The 26,091-nt window shown below is 43.3% G+C and overlaps 3 protein-coding genes across 7 annotated transcripts in view; 2 read left to right on the top strand and 1 right to left on the bottom strand.

The window, feature by feature from the left end:
- Window positions 1-5,277, top strand: part of LOC139339888 (SH2 domain-containing adapter protein F) — a 103,106-nt gene extending 97,829 nt beyond the window's left edge. For 4 of the 5 annotated variants that reach the window (XM_070975702.1, XM_070975532.1, XM_070975618.1 and 1 more), the window contains one exon: window positions 1,720-2,187. In XM_070975702.1, the coding sequence (XP_070831803.1) occupies window positions 1,720-1,906 (187 nt within the window). In that variant the 3' untranslated portion in view covers window positions 1,907-2,187. Of the gene's footprint in view, window positions 1-1,719 lie in introns of all 5 variants that reach the window. The other variant, XM_070975441.1, reaches the window with a different exon arrangement.
- Window positions 5,278-9,669: 4,392 nt separating this feature from the next.
- On the bottom strand, window positions 9,670-12,910 carry ubl7b (ubiquitin-like 7b (bone marrow stromal cell-derived)). Its single transcript, XM_070973031.1, has 11 exons — window positions 12,844-12,910; window positions 12,313-12,493; window positions 12,065-12,184; window positions 11,856-11,941; window positions 11,581-11,665; window positions 11,423-11,480; window positions 11,202-11,335; window positions 10,994-11,043; window positions 10,725-10,901; window positions 10,501-10,614; window positions 9,670-10,249 (listed from the first exon to the last, which is right to left on the bottom strand). Exons 1-11 carry the CDS (start codon window positions 12,844-12,846, stop codon window positions 10,109-10,111), a joined length of 1,149 nt encoding a protein of 382 aa, XP_070829132.1. The 5' UTR covers window positions 12,847-12,910; the 3' UTR covers window positions 9,670-10,108.
- A 768-nt stretch (window positions 12,911-13,678) lies between these two features.
- Window positions 13,679-26,091, top strand: part of cd276 (CD276 molecule) — a 63,035-nt gene continuing 50,622 nt past the window's right edge. The window contains exons 1-2 of the mRNA XM_070973154.1: window positions 13,679-13,945; window positions 19,033-19,128. Coding sequence (XP_070829255.1) covers window positions 19,083-19,128 — 46 coding nt within the window. The 5' untranslated portion in view covers window positions 13,679-13,945; window positions 19,033-19,082. The remainder of the gene's footprint in view (window positions 13,946-19,032; window positions 19,129-26,091) is intronic.

Here is a 26,091-nt window from a genome sequence, read left to right as displayed (position 1 = left end):
GAACAGGTGGGAGTTTAGTGAGCTGGAAACAACTGGTGTACATTATGTTGATGAGAGGCCATAAAGCCCATTTGCAGGAAGCGAGTGCATACTATTTGAGCCGACAGCAACCATAACTTGCTCAAAGCATTAGCTGCTGATTATTAAAAGCTATAATGCTAATTTATTTTCATAAAGACAAATTATAAAACCAGTATATTTACAGCACGATATAAGGACCATTAGTTTTGTATCAGCTCCTTTCTAAAGCTTACTGTTGCATCACTTAACTCCAAAATAAGTCATTTTCTATTTTAAAGCACAAGATTACTGGCATGCTGTAAAATGTATTGATCAAAGGCTCCAAAGAGCACGCTGGGAGCTTTTAATTTGCTGTGCATTTATTGCTGTAGCTTAAGTGATTCATCCTGGGGGCTGATTAGCCTCATCCTTGTGCTCTGCATGTGAAACCCAGCACCTTAAGCAACCTGCCTTTTAGTCTCTTCCCCAGACGGCTCCAAAGTTATCAGAGGTAATCCAGCTTTCAGAACATTGTCACATACTGTAGGGAGCAACTACTGCGGGAGTAAATGAGAAAGGGGCCTTTACAGAGTGGTGATCTGTCGAGCTTCCCGTATATTCAGGCTCCTGACATACTTTTCTCTTTAAATTAGTTTTCAGCCAAGCTGAGGACAGGGCTCTCAGCACAGCAGTGGCAGGATGGTCTGCCACTTTGGCCTAGACTGAGATATGGATTGCTGTGAAATTTGGTAAAGACATTCATGGTTCCCAATCCTACTGACTTTTGGGATCCCCTCACTTTTCATGTGCGCTACCAGCAGGTCAAAGCTTTCACTTACACAGTGAAATATCCCAACATCTGCATCAGGGATTGACATTCATGGTTCCCATGTGACATGCCTTAAGTGATCCCTTGATGTTTGCAATCAGCACCATCAGGACATTTTTTTTCCAATGCTTTGATTGATGAAAACCTGCAAAATTATTAGTATTCCAGTCCGCCTCTGTTCCACTTTGTGTTCAGTACTAATAAGCAAATATTAGCTTTCCAGCAAACAAAACTAAGATGGTGGCATATATGCTAAACATCAGCATGTATGCATTGTCATTGTGAGCATGTTAGCATGCAGACAATGGAGGTATTATAACAGGATACTCCAAAATGACACGTATTCATTTCAGTTTAAATTCCCAGGGGAAAAAAGCCAATGAGCTCTCCACCTTCCAGCTTTGCTCAAGCGTTGCATGGCCCACTGCACATGTCCATCAGTGTGTCTTCCACTGTCCCCACTCATGTGCTCCTGTTTTTCACATAGACTTTACATCAGTGTGGCATCACACAGACATAGAAGTAGCTTTTCCAGGCTCTTAGAAAGCTTTAAGAATATAATCACAGGGGATTTTTTCATTGTGGTTCCAGGAGCGGAGTGGATACTGGAGCAAAGTGGCTGTGAGGCTGAGTGACATCTCTGTATCCGGCTCTCTTTATGCATCCATGGTGCTGACATTAACATTTATCCCAGAGCCGTTAATGTGGCTGCAGCCTCTTGGTCTTTGTTTCACCTGGTTTAACACAAACGGTTCATTTTCGCGCTATAGAAGATCGAAATTGTCATTTCAGAAAATATGATTTATAATGCAAACTCTGCAAAACTCTTGTTTTTATGCAACTAACAATATGTTTTCTGTCCAACCCCTTTTGTCTTCTGCTGTGTCCAGGAGCAGCCAGGGCTTTATGCACATGAAGCTGTCGCGGACAAAGGAGAACAAGTACATCCTCGGCCAGAACAGCTGCCCTTTTGACAGCGTGCCTGAGATCATCCATTTCTACTCCAGCCGCAAGCTGCCCATCAAGGGTGCCGAACACATGTCCCTGCTCTACCCTGTAGCCATCAGGACACTATAGTGCTGTGGGTCACCTGCAGGCGTCGGCCCCTCCAGTACTCACTGGGACACCCTGTGGCTCCACGCTCTCTGTCCCTCTGGCTAGAGCCCAGTAGGCTCACAGGAGGATGAACAGTGGCATCCCAAAACTGCTGATCCTGACTCACCTCACTGACCGACAGATACCAGACCTGTTTTGAAGGCCTACTGCATACTATCTTACACATACAGACTCAATGTTGCAGAAGTCTTTCTTGTTTTATTTTATTATATTTTATTTATGACAGACACCCACTCCATTACACCGCACTGTAATGGAGTGGGTGTCTGTACTGGACTGACTATCTGATAAACATCATTTCATTGATTCTTGAGCTAATTTTCCCTTAGCACTTAACACTCAAGGAAAAGCAAGGTACAGCAGTGTAACATTTGTTGCTGGGGTGTACCTTTTCTCATAAAGAGTTGTACCTTGTCCTAAGAGTGCACATCATGAAAATTGTGTAAGAACAAGTTTTGCTGATTTGGTTAGGCTCTGTTGATGCTGTAATTGTTTGTGAGGGGACTTTAAGATTGTGAGAGCCGTGTAAGGGAAGCGACATTTATGAGGCATGTTGAGGAATATTGTCCACATGGGTCCCATACAGTGGCCAGGATATTGAATAAACTGGCCTTGTATGAATGTTGGGTCCCCAGCTGCACAGAAATAACAGGCCTGTGAACACTGCAGACTGATCTCTCTATCTTGTCATAGTGCATGCTGTCTGCTATCCATCACTGAGTGGGTGTATCACACCAATGACAGTGTAAGTACCATAGTGGTGAGACAGGCAGGAAAGCATGATGGATGGGTCAACCCGTTCGACACAGTACAATTGGCTGAGGCTGGAGACCAGAGCCTGTCCAAATGGACCAAATTAGCTCAGCTACCCCTGCTTAGAATGGCTTTGCATCAGGAGAATGAAATATGCCTGCATTGTCTACCTCAGAAAATCAATTTCATTCACCCATCTGCAGATCAATAGGTACAATGGGATTGCAGACATCGATCTGTCCTCCCTTTGACATTCCCAATTCCCTTAAAATTGTATCATTGCTTTTAGGAATATGCTTTTTGAATACAGTTAATCCAAGATTTTTTTTTTTTTTTTTTTAATGAAAACACAAGCAGATTTTTCCAGATCAGCAATTGTATGTATACTAATATGATACTATGTGATGTCAGTAACAAATGTTTGGTTAATGCCTTATAATGCATGGGTCAAATCAGTCCGCTAGATCAGCTGATTTCCAATTCCGCTTTTAACGATTGTTCTGTGACTGTAATTTATTCTGGGGTAATTATTACCGATGTGTTACTCCTTTGTGATGGCCCTCATCACCCTCATTGTTCCGTGCCGATGTGATCGTGTTTTTTGGGACTACTCCAGCCTCTTTTACTGTGGTGCTTTGCATTTTTGTCGTTTCAAGTTCTGCTAAATGCACGTTTGCCTCGGTGGCCTGACTCTGGGACACTCTAGACGTCTCCTGACCAACGGGATTGTCAAGCCTCGCGTTAGAGACGATCGCATATTCCCTCTGGACCAATCACGGCGCAGCCTGTTCAAACACCTACCTTCAACCTGTCATGCTTCCACTCTGCATTCAGTCTCTCTGTCATCTACCTTTTACTTCCAGATGTGCATACATGTGTGAATGTGAGTGAGTACGCATGTGTCCAGCACGCTCATGTGAACAGTATGTGTATGAGAGTGTGTGCACAGACTTTCTGAGTTTTTTTACTCTGTTGGTACAAACTTGTGACAGCCCCTGATTGAACCTCTTTGGTTGTCAACACCTTTTTTTTCTCTCCCCTGAATTCAAAAAACTACAATTCAGCCCTGTGACTCAAAATATTTTCTTATAATCACTCATCTAACCACATTTTAGCAACTCATAGGAATGACATGTCAGTCTCGTGGGCCACTCTCTGCAATCTATTGTAACAGACTCAATAATATTTCAGCCCACAGCACATAATATTGCTGACCAATTACGGCAAGAAGAATATGATTTGCCTGCAGTATCCACTCGCAAGCACTAATGAGAGTGCCAGTGCTCGTATGATCAAACTGCCTCTTCTCTTCAGAGGAAACTTTGTCACTCTTATGAGTTGTACGGTTCAGTGGTTTAATAAGAAAATCTGACTACAAATGGAAATTTTGAGGGGGGGGGGCTTTGGTCCAAGCTGAAAAATGACTGACACTAGGAATTAGAAAATGACATGAGCGAGCATGACCACCGTATATACAAAGTCAAACACACATTTTGGCTTTGACTATATCTCTGCTGTGTGCTATGCAACTATGAACTGCAGTCATTGATGGGAAAATGATTGTGTGCCTCCACCAAATGTTTATGACAAATGTCATGGTACAGATGTCCACCAGGAAGAGATGGAAGCCGCAGAATGACCTGATTAGCAAAGCGAACAGTTTGCAGAAAGTGGGATGTATACAGATGTGTATGTTGTTGGTGCAGTAAGTGAGCAGACAGATGTTGCTGTCGTCAGAGAAGTATGTCATATGAGGGTCTTTGTTGATGTGATAAGGCAACCTCTGCAGTTTCATTAAGGAACAGTATGTTGTCGAAGCGGACCTATGTATTTCCTTGAGAGAAGATATCCTAAGAAGAAATGCAAATGAAATAAACGATATATGTGTGATGTATCCTTTATGTTCTGAATGTTCCCTGTTGAAGAGATCACCTGTTGACAGTGGAGGCTCTTTATTTAGTTACTGCTGCTGATGAGTATTCCTCTACTACAGGAAAGAGCCTGCGTGTGATGGCCGCACTGCCTTGAGAGAGGCCTTAGTTTTGGAGAAAGGGAAAAGGAGAATAAGGGGGAGACAGAGGGGAGGGTGTTCTGACAGGGTGAGGGATTTGCTGCAATCAGCAGACAGAGGCCACATTGGTATATTTCTATTATGAGAACCTGAAAGAGCCCTTCTCCTCCCTCAGAAGTGTCTTAAAGTGCACGTGTATGTACACACGTGTGCATGCATGAAACAGTGTTGTGTGTGTGTGTGTGTGTGTGTGTGTGTGTGTGTGTGTGTGTGTGTGTGTGTGTGTGTGTGTGTGTGTGTGTGTGTGTGTGTGTGTGTGTGTGTGTGTTTACTGGAGTGAGCAACCATCAGCCATTGACTTGCCCTGTGTGTATCTTGTGTATCACTTTACTGTGGTAAAGTGGCATGTATGAGTTCCCTTTGTGTACATTTTTGTGCCACGTATGTATGCACTACTATAACATATCTCTGTACAGTCCTTCATGGCCAAATGTATATACTGAATGTATTGTATGGGGACATAGAGGCATCAAGGTTCAAAATAAATAAAATTGGGTTTATGAGTGAAGGTGTGACTTAATGTTTCAATGAGTTTGTTCTGTTGTTTTATACAGACACGCCACACTAAAGCTAATTATTAAGCCAGAGAGAAGCTCCTTCCTGTATCTTCACCGCCACTGGTTACCATGGTGAAGCCCTTCGATAAACAGTGAAGAGTGGCCATTGTCTGAGTCAAGGACAGAATGCTGGAGCTATTATCAAGCCAGTACTCCAGCACTTGTTCTCTATTGATCCACTTTGAAGCACAGTCCTGTTATTCTTTTTTCACCCTATTGTTCATCCCAGCAGCATTTGCTTCATGTGCATCTGTCTGAAGCTCGCTGGGCCATGTTTCCTACAGTCCAGGTCCCTGCTTCCAGTTATGACACCTCTAGCCTTTTTGATAATAAAGACTTAAAGCTGCATTTCATGGATGTAAGCTGTAAATCATATATGATTCTTGGCATTTGAGGTCTGAGCCAAGTAAAGGGATGCAGACAAGCAGCAGCTGATTTCCAGGAGTAACACTTTTTTATGGATCTGTAGAATAATTTCCCTCTAATTTTTGACTAAGTTGCATGGACGAGCCCTGTACTTGGACACCAATTATGAGAAAAATGTAAACTCCTTTTTTAAAAAAGCCTAATTTAAAGCCAACTAAATATTACCTTTATTGAAAACTGATTTTTCCATATTTGTTGAATTGAATTCTTGCCAGTAAATTTTACATTTTTGCATGTTCAGATGTACGGAAGCCCTGAAAGGCCATGGGTCAACATATTTTTTTCCTCCGTTTTACCGTGATAACGAGATAATATTCCACCGTTTTATCGTTATAACAACATAATATTCCACCGTTTTATCATGATAACGACATAATATTCTACTATTTTATCGTTATAACGAGTAAATTTTCTGGTGAGGTAGGATGTCAAATCAACCCGCCAAACCAGACGGTGCTCTGCTGCCCTGAACACCACCGACTGAAGCCAGGCCTGGACTGCTCTCCTGCAGCTGCACAGTCAGTAAGTTCAGCATGTTCATGTGTTTGTTTGTACTTTTGGCGGGGTGGTTTGACATCCTACCTCACCGGAAAATTAACTTGTTATAACGATAAAACAGTGGAATATTATGTTATCACGGTAAAATGGTGGAATATTATCTCGTTATAACGATAAAACGGTGGAATATTATCTCGTTATCACGGTAAAACCGAGTGAAAAAATTATGTTGATCCATGGCCTTTTAGGGCTTCCGTACAGATGACCCACTGAGCACCGACAAAAAGACTGTCCAGGTTATGCTACAATTAATTGAGGAATCTGTCATTTTTTATGTTTCTGCAGTATTTTTTATAGTACATACTGTAGCCAGTTTTCAGGCAGTATGCAACTGTACAAGCTGCACAAGCTGAACTCTTTGCACTGTATCATATTCTGTGATTGTGGATTCTTTTCGGCCAGACACATCACAGCTGTCACACTCCATGTGCTCTTATTGCTCGTACTTGTAAATGAAACTGCGTTCACAGTACTGTTGAAATCCCTGATCTCTTACCCTAAAATCTCTTTCGTAACTGTTGCATTGTGACAGAAAATAGTTTTCACACAGCAACATTTTGGCCACAAAATGGCAGACATTCACGATGAGCAGGGGCGGGGGGTTGATTAAAAGAAACACTGAACATTCACAGCCTCTCCAGTCCTTTGATAGTGTGCAGAATCTGTGATGCACGCACCTCAAGTTTGCTTGAACAGTCAGTGACAGGCAGACGGTGAGGACTGTCTGTTTGGCTCTGACAGTGATGCTGTTAGTGCTGCATTTGTGTGTGATGAAGAACGTTTTCATGATATGACCGTGAATGAAGCGATATACATTATTGTGGTACTTTGTTTGTTTTTTGGACACTTTTCTTTGGAAGGGACCATGTGAGTTTCTGATTCTGTTCAATAACAGCATGGGCTGCACATGCTTATACACTGAATGACTTCTGAAAATTTCAATTTCAGCTGTCACTTCAGATTTAGAGTTTTGTTTTTTTTATTTCACTCGACTCAATCAAATCCCCGACTTCAGAAAAAACAAAGGAGTGAAGTTGCTTTTTCAAGTTTCCTCTGGGTGGTTGATGCACGATCTTTGCCTCTCCCTCTGCTGCAGCTCTGTTCTCCTCCAGAGAAGCTCCATCAAGGGTTAAAGCACCTGGGATGAAATGCTTCAAAGAAGCTTTTGTGGACAAAAAGAGTGCTGGAAAAAGAAGAGGGGAAGAATAAAAGCATGGCTTGAAAGCATTGAATGGGCCACAAGGGTATAAAATGGCCTTGTGTCCGTCAGAACCTCATTTCATATTCCACTCAGTCACGCCAGGCAGAAAGCAATCTCAGGTAACAGACCTTATGTTAATAACACGTGGGTTGCCTCGTTTTAGAGAGACAAAAGCGGATGGAGGACATTATTCCGACTCCATCCTGCCCCCCTCCTCTGGCACGTCGGAGGATTTCATCTTGAGAGAATAGTGTTGGTATTGTTCTGCTTGTCTGTGAAGGCTTGATTAGAGGAGGCTTTTACACCATTTCAAAAGGGTCTGGCTTTGATGATGTCTATTGGCTTAACATATTGCCTATAATGACAGAGTGCAAAACCTTGCTCATTACCTGAATCCCAGGTCACAGTGGGAGTAATTGGGCAGATTTGTGCCAACTTCAAAGCTCCAGGCTTGATTCATTAGGGAGCCATCTTTCCAGTTGTTAAAGCCATTTCCTGTTCCTGCTCAGAAGTGCTTTTTCACAGATGTGCATCCACCACACGTGCCATCATGGGTATGGTCGAAAATTAAAAGAACACAGAGAAAGTCTGTGGAAGAATATCACAGCTGTTCAAAGCCTCTTTGAGCATGGGTTGAAGTGCAGTGTGGGCACCCTGGGATAGCTCTGGCAAAGCCAAGTCAACAGCGGCCATATTGATTCAAGTGGTAGAATGGACACACACACTCAGAATAACAGCTCTTTCTCTAATTTCTGCTCCCTCTGAGATATTGGTGGTGTTGGTGGTTCACTTGTGATGGCGAGATCCACCAGCAGGTACAATATAGTCCCCATGAAAAAAAAGGCTTAAGATTCACTTCTCTTTCTCTCTTGTGTTGGACTTGCTGCCATGACAACATTGTCTTCATTCCTATTATTTAGTGAAATAAATATAATTTTTTGATGTTTTTTTGAAGCCAGGTCTTACCTTGATGGAGGGGTGAAAGAGCAGAGGTGCAAAGCATCAGTTCTTCTAGTGAATTGTAATTTCACTTCTCTTCTGACAAAAGCTTGGATTTAGAGATATAGAGGATTTAATATCAGGCAGAGTCCTCAGAGATTACAGAGTCAATACTACTCTCACCGTTGACAACATAAGGGACCTAAATATGGTGTAATAACAGCGTTTCTGTACCATATGTGTGATGGCATTTCACACACCATTGAGTGTCTCCATGACAACTTCACATGATTTCTCACAGTAAGTTGTGGAGAAGATGAAGAAAGCGGCAGTTATCAAGCTTCTGGTGTATTCTAGGAATAAAAACAGTAAACAGCGTATTCATGCTGTAATGCATTCTGCTTCTGACTGCACAGCTTACTAGCAACAGTAGCAAAAGTACATAAAAACAAGAGTAAATGGAAATCAATGCAAAACTATTCAACATTAAGGCGGAATGCTTGCTTTAAAATCCTACTATTTCTTCTGGGAAAGCACAACCATCTCTTTTTTTTTAATTTGCCAGAAAGGCAAATGACATTTTTATTCACTGCTGTTTTGTTGAAGCTATGACACCGTTTCCTTCAGCACAGTTGCAATGCTTTATTTTTAAAATACCCTTGGAGGCAGTTGGAGGTGGAAATTGCCCGCAGGTGTGCATGCATATAAAATGGTAATGGGGACAGACGGACACAAAGCGCTGTTTGGGTGCTGTGCTCATGAAAGGGCAATCCGCTGATTGAGCTGTCACATTCACAGATGCAGTAATAAAACTAAGCAGGGCAATTACTGTAGATGGAGAACGGTAGGTAGCAGAGGGGGGCGCACAATATGTCCTCCCAAAATACCCTGATGGGAGACAGTGAGACAAAGCAAACGTAGCCCTCTGTAATAAGGCTCGGTGGGGGAGAGGAGGGGGCTCAGCTAATGGTAACAATGCTCTGACAGTCACGGCAACATCTCAGTGGACGCGAATAAAGCCATCACATCGTCTGGGCAACTTTCTTTTTATGTTTCTAGCTGTCAAAGCATATTGCCTCCTTTGAAAAATGGAACAGCGACAAATCCAACAAGCATTTCTCAACAGAGGGCAGATCAAGAATGTGATTCTAAATTTAGGAAAGGAGGGAAGAGCAAAAAATCAAGCAGTTTGTCTGCGAGGATGACAATCAGTCATGGCTGGATTGAAGTAAACTACTTTATTGCCATCTAGTGTGCAGATATGTGTATTACATAGGCTGAGTAGACTAAATACATTATAGGTGTTAGATCACATTTTAAAACCTCAATACTTCATGTATATGACCTTATAGTTGCACAAAAGCATTTCACTAGTGAGTTCAATAGAGAATTCTGAGTACACCAATGTGATATATGTATAGTCAATGTCACCTTTTACATAGCAGGAAGAACAGGAAGGCTCAGGAGTTGATGATGTAAACAGGATTACATTTATTTAAAGTTAAAGTCTGATCACTTCCATAAGAAAAAGCTGTTGTGACTCTTGTGGAGCTCAGTTGAAGTGATACTGTATGGAAATTTAATTTATCATTTCGGCAGCATGATGTGCTTTTTCCCGCTCTCTCCTCGGTAAAAGCCTTCGTCTGTGGGGTTTGGGCTCAGAGTCCTGGGCCTCCAGCAAATATGAGCTCCAGGGCAGCCTGGATGTCACCATCTGTGGCCTGCAGCGCCCTCAGCATCAGCTCCTCATCCTGGATCCCCATGTCCCTGAGCTGCTGCATCTGGGACTGCCATCGGCCCTGGCAAAACAAAAACATATTCACTGCATAAGTCTTTCAACAAAAGACTCTAGAGTCTAAAGCACCAATCGCTTTCACTCCTGCCTTGTTTCAGCTCTGCATAAACAACGTTACAGCTGCAGTGTGCAACCACAGAAAAATCCAGGTAAACAGGCCAGTTATTATTTCTTATTATATATTTGATATTTTATTGTATGTTTACTCCTGTCAATTTGAAATGTGGGATTCACTGTGTGAGTTTGCAGCCTCACCTGCAGAGCAGACATGTTGGAGGCTTGCAGAGCTTGCTGCAGCGCCTGGCTGAAGAGATCGTTGCTGACTGGGGTCCCTGCTGGCATTGGGGCTACACTACTGGAGGGGTCTGCCTAAATCAAAGACAGGCAAAGATGTTTTTACTAAATACAAGTGTCAGATTTGAATCTTAACTTAATTCTACATCAGTTCAGTAGTTTTTCCAGGTGTACATAAATCTCACCTGGCTTGAAGTGGTTGGAGTGACCGCACTGCTGTCAGGAGTGCTGGCGAGGGCCAAAGCCGTCGCCAGCTCGCTCTGTGTTATTGGTCGAGGGCCTGTCGCTCCACTGTGGCTCAGAGAGACTGGACGCATTCCCGTCGAGCCTCCTGCTCTGCTGGACGGACCTGCTGGGCTCCCCTATTACGCACATGTAGACAAAGGAATATATTAAGGCCCGTTATTTTCCTGTCCACGATATCTGATGTTGAGCATCAAGCAGAGTGACTCACGGACTGGATATCATCCTCATCGTCAGACATGCCCTCAAACATGAAGCCTCCTGTCAGATAAATACACACACTTGTGGTGAAAAAACAACATAAGCTTATTCATAAAAATGGATCTAAAACACGAGAAAGAACACGGAACAAGAAGTAAATGACAGTATCGGTGAAACAATTCACAGTATATGAAAGACTTTCCACCCTCCTAGCTCACCTGGCATGTCACTGTAAGAACTGGTAGAGACGTTGCGAGAAGAGCTGGCGCTGGACTGCGTGGGCATACTGCCCGCCACAGAGTGCAGGACCAGGATGATGGCATTGACAAGGGCTGGGTGCGAACTGATCAACCTAGGAGACGCAGCGCAAAAGCATAGGTGTGAATTTAAATGATCAGGTCATTTAAACACTTGTTTGGAGAAGAAAAGCCACACTCACACATCCAGCATGTTCGGGTCTGTGAACTGCACAAAGAGGTCTTTGTCTTGGAGCACCCCTAAACACAAGAAAGGGTGTTGGGGAAATGTTACTGGTTACATATTTGCGTGCTGCGATGCGATGGCTGGACTGTATTTCTTAAACTCAGCAGGTCTTACCTAAGGCCACTGGGTCTGACCGCAGCCCTGGTGTGGCCACAATGATCTGATCCAGAGACTCTTTATTTGTCAGCATTTTATATACCTAAGTACGGGGAAAAGACAGAGTTCCATTTGTTGATGCGTACACACATGAATCAAACCTGAACCCTCAAACCATCATGTTTGATTCTGCTGTGTCTGTCTGAACATTTGTACAGAGCAAAAACCCCCAATGCACTCCTGCATTCTGCAACCTCATGACCTTTTGACTGTGTTTATCCTTTATTACTCACCGAGTCTCTGTAGGCAGAGTTGAGAGAGTGAAGAGCAGCATGAAACACCCTGAACTCCCTGGCTGCAGTCGCTCTGTTCACAGGCTCTAGAGAAGAAGAAGAAGAAGAAGAAGAAGAAGAAGAAGAAGAAGAAGAAGAAGAAGAAGAAGACACGTTCAAATTCAGACTTTCAGCTTCAGCTGCAGCGCGTCAGTGAGCATCACACAGACCTGGACAGCTCTCCGGCTCTGCCCAAGTCTTTTTCAGGATGTGAACGGTGGATCCCGGCTGAATCCCGCAGGCATCCAGTGTTAAGTCATCCTTCAGCTTCCGCCCACAGTGAACCAGCTCTGATAGGAAACATCAGCAGAGAACAAAGAAACAACGACAGCCTTTATTTACCTCCAGGACAGTGGAGGACAGACAGAAACATTTCATTCACAATTGATCATGTTCAAGCGCCACAGCCGGAGCTGACCTATGAGTTCAGGGTCTGGGATGGAGTCTGGAAACTGTGCTGCCACAAGCTGCTTTAAAGTAGCGACCCTGTATCCTCCCGGCGAAACGTCCCCCGGCATCATCTCCGGGAAGTGGAAGATGGATTTGGGCTGATCCACCAGCTTCAAAGACAGCTGCCAATCCGAAGAAGCCATCTCTACCTTTACCACAGATGAAAACTCAGCCTTAACACGGTGTTTGTTCCGTTCCACATACTACATAAAATAAACGTTTTAGACGAATAACACAATATTTTTTTAGAGGACGGGCTCGGGACAAAACGCAGTATCTTCATATTTGTATTACTGACATGTAAAGTTACGTTAGCAAACCTGCAAACCTGGTAGCCGGTTACCGTTTGCTTCAAATAAACACCGCGATTTGCTGAACTAAACGTGAGTTATTCATATAGTATTACTAATTTAGAACAATCCATTGATAATATTAAAAGAAATGTCAAACAGAAACGTCAGGATAACGGCACTCTTTATGAAAAATACCGCACACTCACCATTTTATTGTTGACATTCGACTCACTTCCTGGTTTTAGTCACGTGGTTTAAGATACGTTTAAGTCCCTGGCCAAACAAAGGAGCTTTTCCCTCTCTGTGCCGTTCATGTATTTCCGACCACTGGAAATCTTAAAATTTCTCCCTCCTCTCTCTGATAGCTCAAGACAATCAAAACTCAAGTCACTGCCCCAGCGTAAACATTACGCACTACGCTATGCATATCTACACCACAAGCCTGTATCCATACACCTCGTTTGTTTTAAGTAAAATATCCACGTTTGTCACATACTGCACATCAGAGGTCCCAAATTGATTTTCCTGAGGCACATTTTCCAAAGCTGTGTCATGTCTTGGCCAAACGTGATTCCATGGTCTGCATCTCTCATTTTCGGCCACATCAGTCACCAATCTAACGAAAAGTGTAATTATCAGGCGAATCTATGTTTTCAAAGTGTAGCCTATAAAGCCCACAAAACCATGCCAATAACATGCAAGGGCACGAAAAAAAAAAGGATTCTCATTAACAACGACCTGTCCGAGACGGAACTTATCAAATACTTGCAAATACTATTATTTGAATACGAAGGAGCCATATGCTTGTGTGTATATTACAGATAAGTATGTTGTATCTACTGCAAGGCTGCAGTGAGACGTTTAAGGACCAGATGATAAATCAGTGCGTTACTTTGATGAAAAGTAATTAGCGTGCCCACAGACCAGGGCAGAGTGAGTAACACAGTCTGCAGTGGGTGGTACGAAAACGTAGACTCCGGTGAGTTCACAAATGGTTAATCTGGGGGTCGGGACTCTAAAGGCTCTTTCCCCCCTCGGCATGACATCACTGCTGGACAAAGCAGCAGCAAGGAGTGGTTTTCTGGAAGAGACCCGTCCCAAACCAATGGAACAAACCCACACTGTCTGAAAACCATACTGTAGCTTTATCCACCAAAACAAAGTGTCACCGCGTCGGCAGCAGACCCGCCAGTGCTTTTGTTTGTTAGAGGAATGAACTCTGGAAAATAAAATCGGCTGAGCTGCTCAGAGAAAACAGTCCCCGCCGCTGGATGGTTGGTGTCTTTTAAGTTTCGTCCTCCTGACATGGTAAGCTTTAAGAAACTGCGTTTGAGAGCAGAGCGCGAGCGGACAGACGTATGATGATACGTAGGCTAATGATAAAAAAAGATGTCTGTTAACTTTTATTTGTTGAGACGAGCAACAGCTGGCGGGGAGAGGGAGAAGCCCGGGGAACCAGGGCAGGGCAGCTGGCTCTCAGAGTTAGCTCTCCTCACTGGCATGTGTTCATTTTCTTTTCTTTTTCTTTTTTCTTTTTTAAGTTTTAAAACAAGACAGAGGCCTGCTAAGCTACAGTTTACGCTTTCATACATTGAGCGAGGACCATGTATGAATGAACCGGACTGCGCCCCCATCTGACAGAAAGGCAGTACCGCATCGCTGCTTTTAATCAGTGTGACGGCAACTTCCATGACCCCAAAATACAGACGTAAAAGTAACTGCGTTTATTTTTACTGAGATCACGTGTCAGTCATTTCTTTTATGTATCTTCACTCAGTGCTATAACTTATACTGTTGTCCATACAACGTTATGTACTGTGTGGGTATGTATATAACTGAAGAGTTGTGTTTTCATGTAGGGAAGTATTGTTTCATCTTTCTGTCTGTCCTCTTTTTGTGGATGGAGCAAACTGTACCAGGATAGGCCAGGTCAGAGGGGTTCCCAACCTGAGGTTCGAGACCCAACACACAGTCATAAGACAAATATGAGAGATCAGGATGACAGAGAAGTGGAGAAAAAACACTGTAACGCTCCACTTTTTCAGACTTTCCACAAATCTTTGTTTCCTCTTCATCGTGGATTACTGGAAAATCTGACCTCTGAGAGTTAAGAAGAAAAGGGACAGAAATCCTCGGTTGAACTAATCACAGCTAGAGGACACATGAAACCAGGAACGAGGGGTTACATGTAGGCATTCCTGCGTTTTTAAGGGGTCGCCAGAGAGAAATGTAAAGAACCCTCAGACAAGCTGCTGTACTCGGGGCTGCGGTGAGGATGTTGCCTGGCCTCATTCAGCCCTTATCACATGATGGTTCAGCTGTGCTCTGCTGGCAGGTACAGCTTCCTGTGGGATGTAGGAGGATATGCTATGTTCCATTCTGACAACTTGTCTAGGAAATTATTGTTGATATGGTGGTGAGATAATGATGTTATCCGACATTGTGCGGGATTCTCTACTGCATTTTTTAGCCATGGATGTGGTTGCAGTTTGTGACAGCAGGCAGTTTATGATACTATTTCATCCCCATATTAATGCATATATATGTCAAGCTGCTGCAAGATAAAGGTTACACTAAATTGGCTTCTGTTATGAAAGCAGGATGTTGGAGTACCTGTCACGTTGCATGCTGATCCTGTGCACTCTTCTGGTCTTGAGAAGACTCATGCCCTGTAGTTGTCACTGCCTCACTTGCTAATTATCAGTCAGATAAAAATATACAGTCTAGTTCTCTTGCCTATTATTGGATTTCTGTATAAGTCTAATGTAGGGCCTAGTGTGAACTGTAAATGAGAGTTTCAGTAATTATAGAGACAGCTGGCAAGTAAAACTTTCATACAATGCCTGAGCCATAAAACGTTCTTGAAGTTTATGGAGCTCTTCTTTATTCAGTTTGGCGAGCTAATGTGTAATTTGACTGAGTAATGCATTAATTGACTTGACTACTACAGGGAGCATTTCCCTGCTTGAAGTGGATCCAGTCATCCCTGAAGACGGCTTGCAAAATTCTCACCGCTGCTGCCATATAGATTTGAAAGGCTCGCTTTCATCCCACGATGCGGTCCTCGGTGGGACCGTTGTCTTCCAGGTTGGAAACGTCCCTATCATCAAAGGTTGAGCGGTTCCCAATGGTTTGAGGAGCTTGGCAGTGATACCAGCCATATGCCAACGAGACATTTGAGCCCAGAAGGTCAGTTAGGTTGACTGTATGAGAAGTGTTTCAGAACGGCCTTGTCGTCCAGGAGAGGAGTGGACTCAGAGAGCAGAGTGTCAGTAAAAAGACAAACTGTGAGAGGTGTCACAGATTCCTTGAAAGAATACAGCAATGGTACAATGACCGTGGCAAAAATTGTAAATCTTAATGTTCTGTGGTACTTCAAGAATCATTTCCCTTTCCTTTGACCTCAGTAAGAAGCCTAATAACCCTTAGCGCCGTGTCAAAATGAAATACACTGGTGATTATGGCTCAAAAGCTGCCAACCGCTAAAAGAAATTCAAGACATTTAGACTGTCAAACAGTCTTTCAGTGACCATTTCTTTTCCATTTTAATGGTCTTCCTTTTAGAGAGCTCCATTATTAGTTAATTCCATGAACAGCATTGAAATCTGAATAAAGAGTTGGTCATAGTTTTGATTCATTGGTGTAATATTCTGATGGATAATGCAGCTTTTTATTTTTCTAATACAGCCTTCTGCAATTAAAGGTTACTGTGCCGTTATGTTCCCCAGGTTGCTACTTTAAAGTGTGGTCAGCTTGTTTTGGTGCCTGACGTTGAGCTGAATCATTAAAGTTGAACTGTGAAAAGAAAGGGAGAAAAAAAAAAAGCGTTTGCATGCTGGCATGGGGTCAGTTTAGTGCTTGAGTCATTCAGTAAAAAAGCCTTTGATGGCTTCCTGGTGTCTGCACAACACAGACAGAGTCAGACTGTGGTTTGGTGTGTTGGCACATCTCTGTTCATGCTGTCCTCAGGAAAGCTAACAGATATGTTGACAGAAATCCTGCCCTTTTGGAGAGGATGGCTGTGAGGTGTCTGCTCTTTTCTTCAGTGAATATACATTCCCATTTCTGAGTGTCTGTGAGTGCATATTCCCCGCCTCTGAGGGAGATTCAGACAGTGTTCCAAGCGTCTCTTTTGAGTTGGTCTGTGGCTGACGAGTGCCTTCTGAAGGTCCAGACAGCGAGTGGTGAGTGTGCTGCTGTTATGGAAAATTTGTGATGAAGTTGCACTCCTGCCCACATCCTCTCTGCTGAAGCCATAAATGGAGCCTCATGGGAAAGGTTTTGGTGAAGCCATGAGGTGGAGCTACAGCTGACAGCGATATCAAAATCATTCATACCAGAACACCATGAATGATCCGTCACCTGCCTCCATCCAATTTAAGTGTATGTCTGTATGTCCAAAAATCTGCTGATCTTAGAATTGTAGATTATTGTTAGAGTTTTCTTTTTCTTCACTTTTCTCTCTGATTTGAAAACCTTAGTAAAGGTGGATGAATATTAAAAAGAAAGAAATCTCATCTTTCCTGGTGCAGCAGCTATCTGCAGAAGCCAACCGTCTCTAGATTTGCTCACATAATACAGGTGTTAATGTCTTTTTCTGTTTAGCTTGTGAGACAACTATGTTTAACACTGTCCACGCTCAGGAAGGCAGACACAGAAATAAACACAGCACATGTATTGTGTGATCTGCAAAGCTTAAAGGAGTGAAAATGGAACGTTATGCTGCCAAACTAAACTGATTAACCCGACATGCCGCAACGCGTTCGGTTGCACTCTTATGACAGTGGTGGCAGTAATTCATTGTTTTGTTGTTGAAGGAACTAAAAGGGAGAGAGAAGAGGAGATTTGATCATTATAATGCTTCACTGTCGATGGAGTGGACAAAAAAGATTTTCACACACAAGCAGCATTTTTAAGGACACTTTATTAGGTACACCTGTACAGTTTAATGCAATCCAACTGCTCCACCATAATACCTACCTATGACGTCTGTAATGTTTTTTTTATTTTTTTAGGCTGTCAGAGGAAATTTAGCGTGACATTGTTTCTTAGCAGAATATTAATAAACACCTCTGATTATAATGCAGTGCAGTGCAGTACATTACCACCTTCAACTATGACCTCAATAATAAACATAGAATTGAATTTACACATTTCTGACAACGTCAACAAAAACTGAACACTGTAAACTTTGTAAATAGACGCATTATGACAGAGTTGTTGTGTTAAACTGCATTAGATTGTGCAGGTGTACCTAATTAAGTGGCCACTGGGTGTCTATACAAGCGAGTGTGTGAATGACTCGTAAAGCGCGGCCAGTTCTTTAATTGAAAGTGTCGTGCTATGAGGACCTGCTACTTGCGTTTTGTCACGTGTGCTGCTCATCTTTAATGCCAGCCTGAAAATAAGTCTGTTTAGCTTCGCTTGACTTTCCCATCGACCGTTTCTGGCTCCTATGGGTTGTTACACATAGGATTTTTCTTACTTTGGTGACTCCCAGTGGTCGAAAAGGACTCTCAGGGCCGGGAGATTTGCATCCCGTATTGTATTTGTGGGAAAAGAGGAATGGAGAGAATGGGCAGATAGGAGGTTGTGGATAAATCACCATGAGGAAGTGAGTGTGAAGAAACAGGAAGCAGATGTGTGTCCTTTCCTTTATGTGCTAAGACATAATGCAAACGCAGAATCAGGAATTGACAGGAAGCAAAATGTTGTTTTGATTGTTGCTGCAGTTTTGCATTCATACCAGAAGACCTCCAACAAGCAAACATGGACACCGTGAGTCTGATGTAGTGAATGTTGCTGCACTGTTCTTCACATCAGTGACAAAAATCGTACCTCTTTTTTTTTTTCTGAACCACAAAAACAAGAAGTTTGTCTCAACAAATACAGATACAAATAGTGACCTCTGCCGATCTCTCTCAGATGTATATCTCATGAATATTGCATGCATGGTAGAGTGGAAGTGGATGGGGAGGGGATAGTTTTGTCTGCCTCTGTTCACTCCAAAAGTAGTGTTTTCCCTCTGGAAAGCAGAGAGAATGACTTGGCTGTTTCCTGTCAACTTTGGAAGTCCCCATTTGTCATCAGAGCTCCACTCCCTCTCAAAGAGAAAAGCCTTGAGCAGGCCAGAGACTGCAGTAGTCACCTTCAGACATACTTTCAGATAAGTTTGTAGGTCGCAAAAATAATTCTAGTCTTTCATGAAATACGTTGGATTGTCTTGAGCTCCATCCACCTGAGAGAGACCAAGCAAGCAAAAAACAAAGACAAAGAAAACACTCTCTGTCACTTTATAATCACCCTTCTGTCCACTCGCCTTCTTATTTTGCCGTACTGCTGTGTTCTGTGTCATCCTCCTCCTCCTCAGACATCTTGTGTTCTTTCCCCTGCAGCGCTGTGTCTGAAGAAGTTGACCTGCAGTTTGAATCCACCCTGGAAGACCATGCTGTCCATCCTGCTGCCCGCAATGCTGGCCGTCCACGCTATGGGTGGGTGTCTCCCCTGCCTCTGCCCTGCCATTAGATCCGAGTCACCGCAGTGGGAAATGCCACTTTCTGTTAAACAATACGCCCTACAGGCCCTATTAGTCTTTCCCCTTCAAAGGCTTCACTGAGCAAAACAACAGTTCAAATGAGGCTACTCCCAAAAAGTGATGTGCCAATGGCTGCAAAGTTATAAACCCTCCCTGTTTAAACTCTCATCCATCCAGACAAGCTGACGGAGAACATATTCTTATTTATACAGACATCCTACCTCAGGGAATAAAAAGACATTTTTCACAAGAAATCCCATAAGTTTTTACAGGGTTACAACTCTATGCTATGGGAGTGTTTCTTTTATATTTCTCTTATTACTCAGCTTGTAAAACAGAATGGCTTTGACCTTTTACAGACAGGTGAGGAGTAGAACTCGGGGCTAGGGTGAGGCCCTCCGTGAAAATTGCTACGAGTGCAGTTTATCTGCTGTGACTCAGGGAGTGTGGTGTGGAAGTCATCCTCTGATATTTATAACACAGGGAAGCAGGGTGGTGGTTGATGTTGCAACTGAGGATTCATAACTCATGCACTCAAAAGTTTTACTTCGCAAGAAATGGCGCTCAAGAAAAACTTGTGTCATCATTAAAAAAGAGACAAATAGCTGGTGCAGGCTTGATAACGTCTCACGACACGGTAAATAAAAGAAGGGAGGTGAGCGTGTCAGAAGGGGGATCGACGTGCGTGTATTTGAACACATCCTTTTCCCAGTCGGCGTGTGTGGCTGACACATAATGTAAATGAAATCTGCTAGTTTATGATATTCCTTTATATGAATGTATAGCCCGAAGAAGAGGGAAGGCGGCTTTGAATGGTTCCTCTGCTTGCTCAAAATGGGCTCGGTGTGCTTTGGCGAACCCACAAAGTTCACAAGGAACTTTCATCGTCCAAAACGGCGTCTGTTACTGAGAGTTATTTTTCACCTTTTCTGCTCTCTGGTTGAGCTGACACAACCTCCTATCGGCCATCAGTGGCACATTTCAGTCTTGACTCAGTGGTTCATTAGGGACCTATTCTCTCACAGCATAAATGGGCCTGCGGCCTGCTCATTACTGGCTGTGTGGCATCCACTGCCTAACTCGCTCCTCTCACCAGGAGGGAAGAGGAGGAGGAGGTGTCGCGGACTGATGGAGCTCTTTAACTCACGGGTAATGGGCTATTGTAGCTCACACAATGATTCCGTTTCTCTCTGCTAACTGGAGCGCTAAGTGAATTTGTTGGAATCTAGTTTGATGCTATGCTGTCCACATGTAAGAGATCATGATGAGACAAAAACACTGCACGCTTCCTTTGTGCAGCTTGTTTGATTTAGTGTCATGTCATTCTAACTTCTGTGCAAAGAGTTTCAGGTGCATTTCAGAAACACACGGACAAATTCAATCTTACTTTATTTTTAATTCTCTGTTAATTAGGATATTGAGTGCTGTGGCATGTAGTTGATAACATTGTGGGATGACAAATTAATGCTCAGTCTTTCTATTTTTTACCAGTGGAGGACAGCAGTAATTATCTGAGTAACTAATTAAAGGTCAGTTTGGTTGCCTTTGATTTCCTATAAAGAGCCATGTTTTGCCTCTGTTGCCCACACAAGCAGAAACCCTACAGACTTGTGTAATTATATGAGTGGCTGTGAATGCGTGTATCCGCGTATGTGTCTGTGTTGATATGATACAGGGTCCCCTCGGTCTCCAGGTCCCTTGCTGGGATTACTGGCTGTAATCTTCCTTGTATTCAGCCGTGTCATTGCTTGATAACTTCAGCAAGTGGCCATATCAGTAGATGCGATTACACCTTGTGGTCCCTGCCAACAGACTTCCTATCACGACAACGGTATTTGTGGAAGAAAAACACAAGGACAAGCACATGACAGCACTGTCATCTCAACGCAGTAACATTGCCTCTGTAGCTCCCAGCTGTATCCTGACTCAGTAGTCAGATGATGGATCATTCTCTGCGAAACCTTTCCCTGATGTTACTCATACAGCACTGCACAGCTGTTGTGTCACTGCAGCCGTGAAGACGCTTGTCTGTGCGGGGTTGTTGTTTTTGTGCTTAAATGCACTATTGAGGAAGCAGAAGTGGGGAAAATCTGCTACACCATCCCAGTCTGACGTTGACCCTCGACCTCACTGGTTGCTTGTAGTCACTATGGTTTGTTTTTATTGCGCTCATTATAACTCATCCTGGTTCTAAACGTCAGCAAAATGCATGAAATGTCAATGTATATGTACAGTAATGACTGAGGCACAACAGCAGACGTGTACAGTAACATCCTTGGCTCACTCCAGCACAGCACACAGCAGTGTCAGCCAGTGGCAGAGCTAACAGGAGGCTGTCTAACTAATTGCTTGTTGTTGTCATACTGTTAGCACAGCCACTAAGCTGCCAGAGCTCGCAGAGTGCAGCTCTTAGCACCCAAACAATGAAAGAGAATTTTATTCATGCAAATGCAGAAATGGAAAGCTGACCCGATTTCACTCTCAGTGATGGGAGCTCCAAGGTAATTCAAATTAATTAGCATAATTGGATAGATTGCATCTATCGTAGTCGGCAGGCGCACATTATGGCAGGGCTCGGGAGCGTGAAAATAGCCCGCTCATGCCTGCATCTCTGGTGTACTTTTTAAAGGTCTGCTAACTATGAATGCCCTCTTCCTGTCCTCCTTTTCTCTTCACAGCAATTGATTCTGCAGAGAGGGGACACTTTAGCCTGTGCAGAAATTCAATTTAGGGTTATTACCCCATATCAGTGATGTTCTTGCTAATTTGATTGCGTCCAGTGAAGTATCCTTTTAAAAACAATCGAGGACAGGCTCAACAAAGATTGGTTTCGCCGCAATGCATACATAATGACCAGTCTCTGTTGGCTTGGCTCTGTCTCACCATTTCCCAGCTCGTCTTTTCTCACAGTGAGCTCGTTCAAACAGAGTGCATTACAAGCACCTCATGATTATTTCAACAAGTTCTAAAAATGCTGCCTTGTGGGATCGTTAAAAAATTGATATGGTTAATACGCCGAGATTGCAGTTCTGGAGGGGAAGAGGGGGCCTGGAGCCATATGTGGGTCTTCTGTGTGCCTAGTGGGCTGTGATGAATGGGTTGAACGGATGCTGATCTGTGCTTGGAAAGCATCATGGCGACTGACTTGCTGAGGAAGCAAACCAGCAGCTGACACAAGGAGACACCTACATAACCCCAGGGTGTTGTCTTGGTGAGGTGGCGGTGGTGATGTCGGGGGGGGGGGGGGGGGGGGGGCTCTGTCATCGAGACAACGCGCAGCTGGTGACACACTGACCCTTGCTTAACCTCGCATCACTCCTGGTGCATGAAACCATGAATCAGCAGAGGATGTGAACCTGTGAAAGAGCCAAAAAAATTCATTTCATTTCATTTCACAGCAGATATAAAACACCTGCCTCATCAGAGGGATCAGACAGAAAAGCCTTTGTCTTTCTCATCAAGCCTTTATGCCTCTTCTGTAATGATGGCCAGAGTGAATGTACACATCAGTGTAGCCTGCCATTATTAGAAATTAGCTGCACTCAAGTCAGATCTGACCCTGCGAGCCTGCTGTTACCTTGGGGTGCTTCCTCTTCCACCAGCCCTCTCTTTTCCATCCCCAGCCTCCTGCTCATCAAAAGCTCTCTGTCTCTCAGGCTTGTAAGGCAGAGCCCTGCCCTTATCTGCCCGCTGTTCTTCAGCCGGCACTATTATCTGACTGCCAGAGCCCATTAACAGGTTATTGACGGGATATGAGATGGCATACATCTATGAAGGAAGCAAGACAGAGGGAGCGGAGATAGGGGGCAAGAAAGAGGGCGAAAGAAGAGAAAATAGCACAATAGTGAGTCCCATCTTGATTTATGACATTGCTGAAAATAAGCAAGCTTGTCTTGCCTATCTGCCATCACCTGTATCTCTGCCTGACTGAGGGCACTCACACTCCATGATGAGTTCCTAGAGCAAAAATGGGAAAGGAAGAGATTATGCTCAGAGCTTAATGTTGAAAGTGACCCCTTTACACCGTAGACGGCTTTAAGTCTCGCTTAATCTCATCCATATTGTGGCTCTTTCACTGAGGGGCTATTTGAAAAGTGCTGCTCAAGAAACAGACCCTTTTTTTCAGAATGCTAATTTCCAACCGAATCATGCTATGCACATACTGCTGCCTTAATGTTTTCCAGATGCTAATTTTTTTTTTGAATGGACATCTACATCTGCTCCTGACAGCATGAAATCAAAAGCTAGCTTTCCCCTCGGACTTTTACAGGGATTGGTTATATCATAAGAATAATCGGTATGAAAGGGCTCACAGATCCTTTGAGCAAAATCCTTTGATGTTCAGGTGGTGCAAAATGTCCAGAATGAAAATGTGTTGAGCTGCAGTTATGTTCAACAACAGAGGGGGGCAGCGTTGTAAAAGCATATTTCTCCTGCTTTTCTTCTTGTCCAACTAAGCCCCACTGTCATTGCAGTCTGTTAGTATTGCACCTGTTTACTTTGCTGTGTCAATATTTTGCCCCCTCCAGTGCTGGTGCTTGATTGTCTTTATTTATGAAATCGTATGAATATTTTCTCCTGTGTTGTCTGTTTCAGCAGGGTTTTCAAACAGATTGTGAGGTGCTGCTAATCTTTGTGTGGCCGGAGTTTGTATTGAACTGAGTCAAGCTGCATGAAGTGGCATTGCTTATTGAACTGAAAGGCCCTGAATTGGTATCAGTGTGTGAGTGCATGAGTGCTGGTCGTCAACATATGAACCACATTGGAAGTCAGTGAATTGTGAAAGAAATCCTTGCATATAGCTGCAGAAAATACTGTCTGGAACAATAAGGCAACTTCTCTACTCACCTGTGTGTGTGTGTGTGTGTGTGTGTGTGTGTGTGTGTGTGTATATGTGTGTGTATATGTATTACTCATGTTGTTGGGACATAAATCTGTTAACATAGTCACATTGTGGGGACTCGTCCTCCTTTTGGGGACAAAACACAAGTCACCATAACATAAAGCATAACATTTTAAGGTGAAGACTTGGATTAAGGTTAGGTTTAGGTTAAGTTAAAAGAGAGGTGGTGCACATCCTGAGGGTGTAGCTAGTGGTGCACAGGTAGGATTAGATAAAACTCCTCTAAATATTCTTCTACAACTCTTAAAACATGGGTTAGGGGTTATTATCATCCCCTCATCCTCCTCCTGATGAGAAGTTCAACTCATATACCTGCACCTGTAATCACACCTAAAGCATTTCATACCTGTTGTAGAAATGTGAATGCCAACGTTTTATTCCAGCTGCTTTTATGGGTGGGGGGGCTAAAACAGTGATCCCTGCTTGTCCTCTTCAACATGCCGCTGGTCTACCAAGAGTGGTGTTGTTGTATTGGTGCTAATGAGCTATTGGCCCCCTGCAATGGAAAATTGAGTTTGGAGTAGGCACAGGGATCAGGTTGATGTGGGGTTTGGTATTTGGTGCGGAGGTGTTTTAGTCTACATATTGAAGCTGGGTTTGGGTTAGTCTCCAGGATATTAATATAAGTCAATACTATGTCCTGTGTGTGTGTGTGGGCCTGACCACCTGTGTACTCGCGCTGTGTGTTTGTGTATGTGACTGTTGCTGGTCATGCTGATGGGAACCTCTCTGCTCCAGAGCAGCTTTGTAACAGTGTCTCCATTGTAGTGTCTCGTGTCCAATTTCTCAGACAGTGTGTTGCTGTGGAGCTGTCAGGAGTCATACAGGTGTGGAATATCAATGTGTACTCTGGCCTTTGGATGTCTGTTTCTGCATGAAATTGTGTGTAGGAGGATGTGTATATGTGTGCCCAGATGGATGCAGTTTGGATTTTATTGATACTGAGACCACAGATACTGCTTATTACTACCAGTGCTGACTAATGCTTGTACCGGTTTCCTTTCCTGACGACACAGTGGAAGATGGGTCCATTGTATGACATGTCTTCTAATCACTTCAATTAATAAGCTTCTACAGAAGATGTTTTGGTGCAGAATCATTCCCCTCTAGCATAAGTATAATTAGTTTTTGAAATGTGGTGCATTTTTGTCCCAGAAGAGACAGGCTGATAGAATTTTGCAATGATCAACAGATTGATAAAGCTCACTGCTACTGGAGCATGCCGTGGCTCTAGCTGAGCTTGTGTCTATGGATATAAATTAAGGATGATCAAAAGAATGATTTCAGCCTCTGAGAAAGATATGTTTTTGCTGTTTCACACTTTTTCTCAACTTCTCACAATTAAATTGGTTTCATTTGCGTATCAAACCCACAGCCCCTTTTTAGGCTTGAAATGTGGCTGCAGAAAGTTTGATTTCATGTCAGTTCTTGGGTTCCAATTGTGACCAGTTTTCACAGTGGGGAAAAGGCAGCAAATGACCAAAAAAAGTCTTGCAGCATAATCCACTTCTCTGTTGTCCATCTGTGTCCTCAGTATGTTCCAAATAGGCAGATTTTTGCCAAAACCCTGCTAAATGCACAATTTCCATCTCAGTCCTAACAAGTTGTATTTCATGACAATAGTTAAATAGCCCCACCCCCCCCACCCCCCCACCCCCACCCCCAGCCTCATCAAATTGATTCTTTTCTCACTTAACTTGCTGTTAAGCTCTGTGTCTATTGGAATTGTTGGTGTGTTAAAGCTGCACTATAAGGAAATGTGAGGGAAAAATATGTGACAGGTATTTTACTTTTACAACCAGTAGCTAATTTGGCATGGATTCTCCAATATCATCCCAAGCTCTGTGCACACTTATGTGTTTATTTGAAACTGTGTGTGCCAAGGTCAGCCATTTGGTGACTTACTTTTTGGGCTGCAGGATAAGAAGTAAAAAAAAAAAAGATCAGCATAAAATGAGTGAACAGGATGACGTTTTCTGCACAGACAGCTGTGCCACACGTTTGCCTGCAGTGCGC

This window comes from Chaetodon trifascialis, chromosome 1 (assembly GCF_039877785.1).
Source record: "Chaetodon trifascialis isolate fChaTrf1 chromosome 1, fChaTrf1.hap1, whole genome shotgun sequence".
NCBI lineage: Eukaryota > Metazoa > Chordata > Actinopteri > Chaetodontiformes > Chaetodontidae > Chaetodon > Chaetodon trifascialis.
This window is presented reverse-complemented; position numbering and strand designations above follow the sequence as displayed.

Bases quoted from the DNA above. Each gene is read 5' to 3' on its own strand.
- ubl7b (XM_070973031.1), bottom strand. The intron at 12,185-12,312 runs GTCAGCTCCGGC...GTTTCCTATCAG, and splicing joins CCCAGACCCTGAACTCATAG to AGCTGGTTCACTGTGGGCGG. The intron at 11,942-12,064 runs GTCTGTGTGATG...CTTCTTCTCTAG, and splicing joins AGAGCCGGAGAGCTGTCCAG to AGCCTGTGAACAGAGCGACT.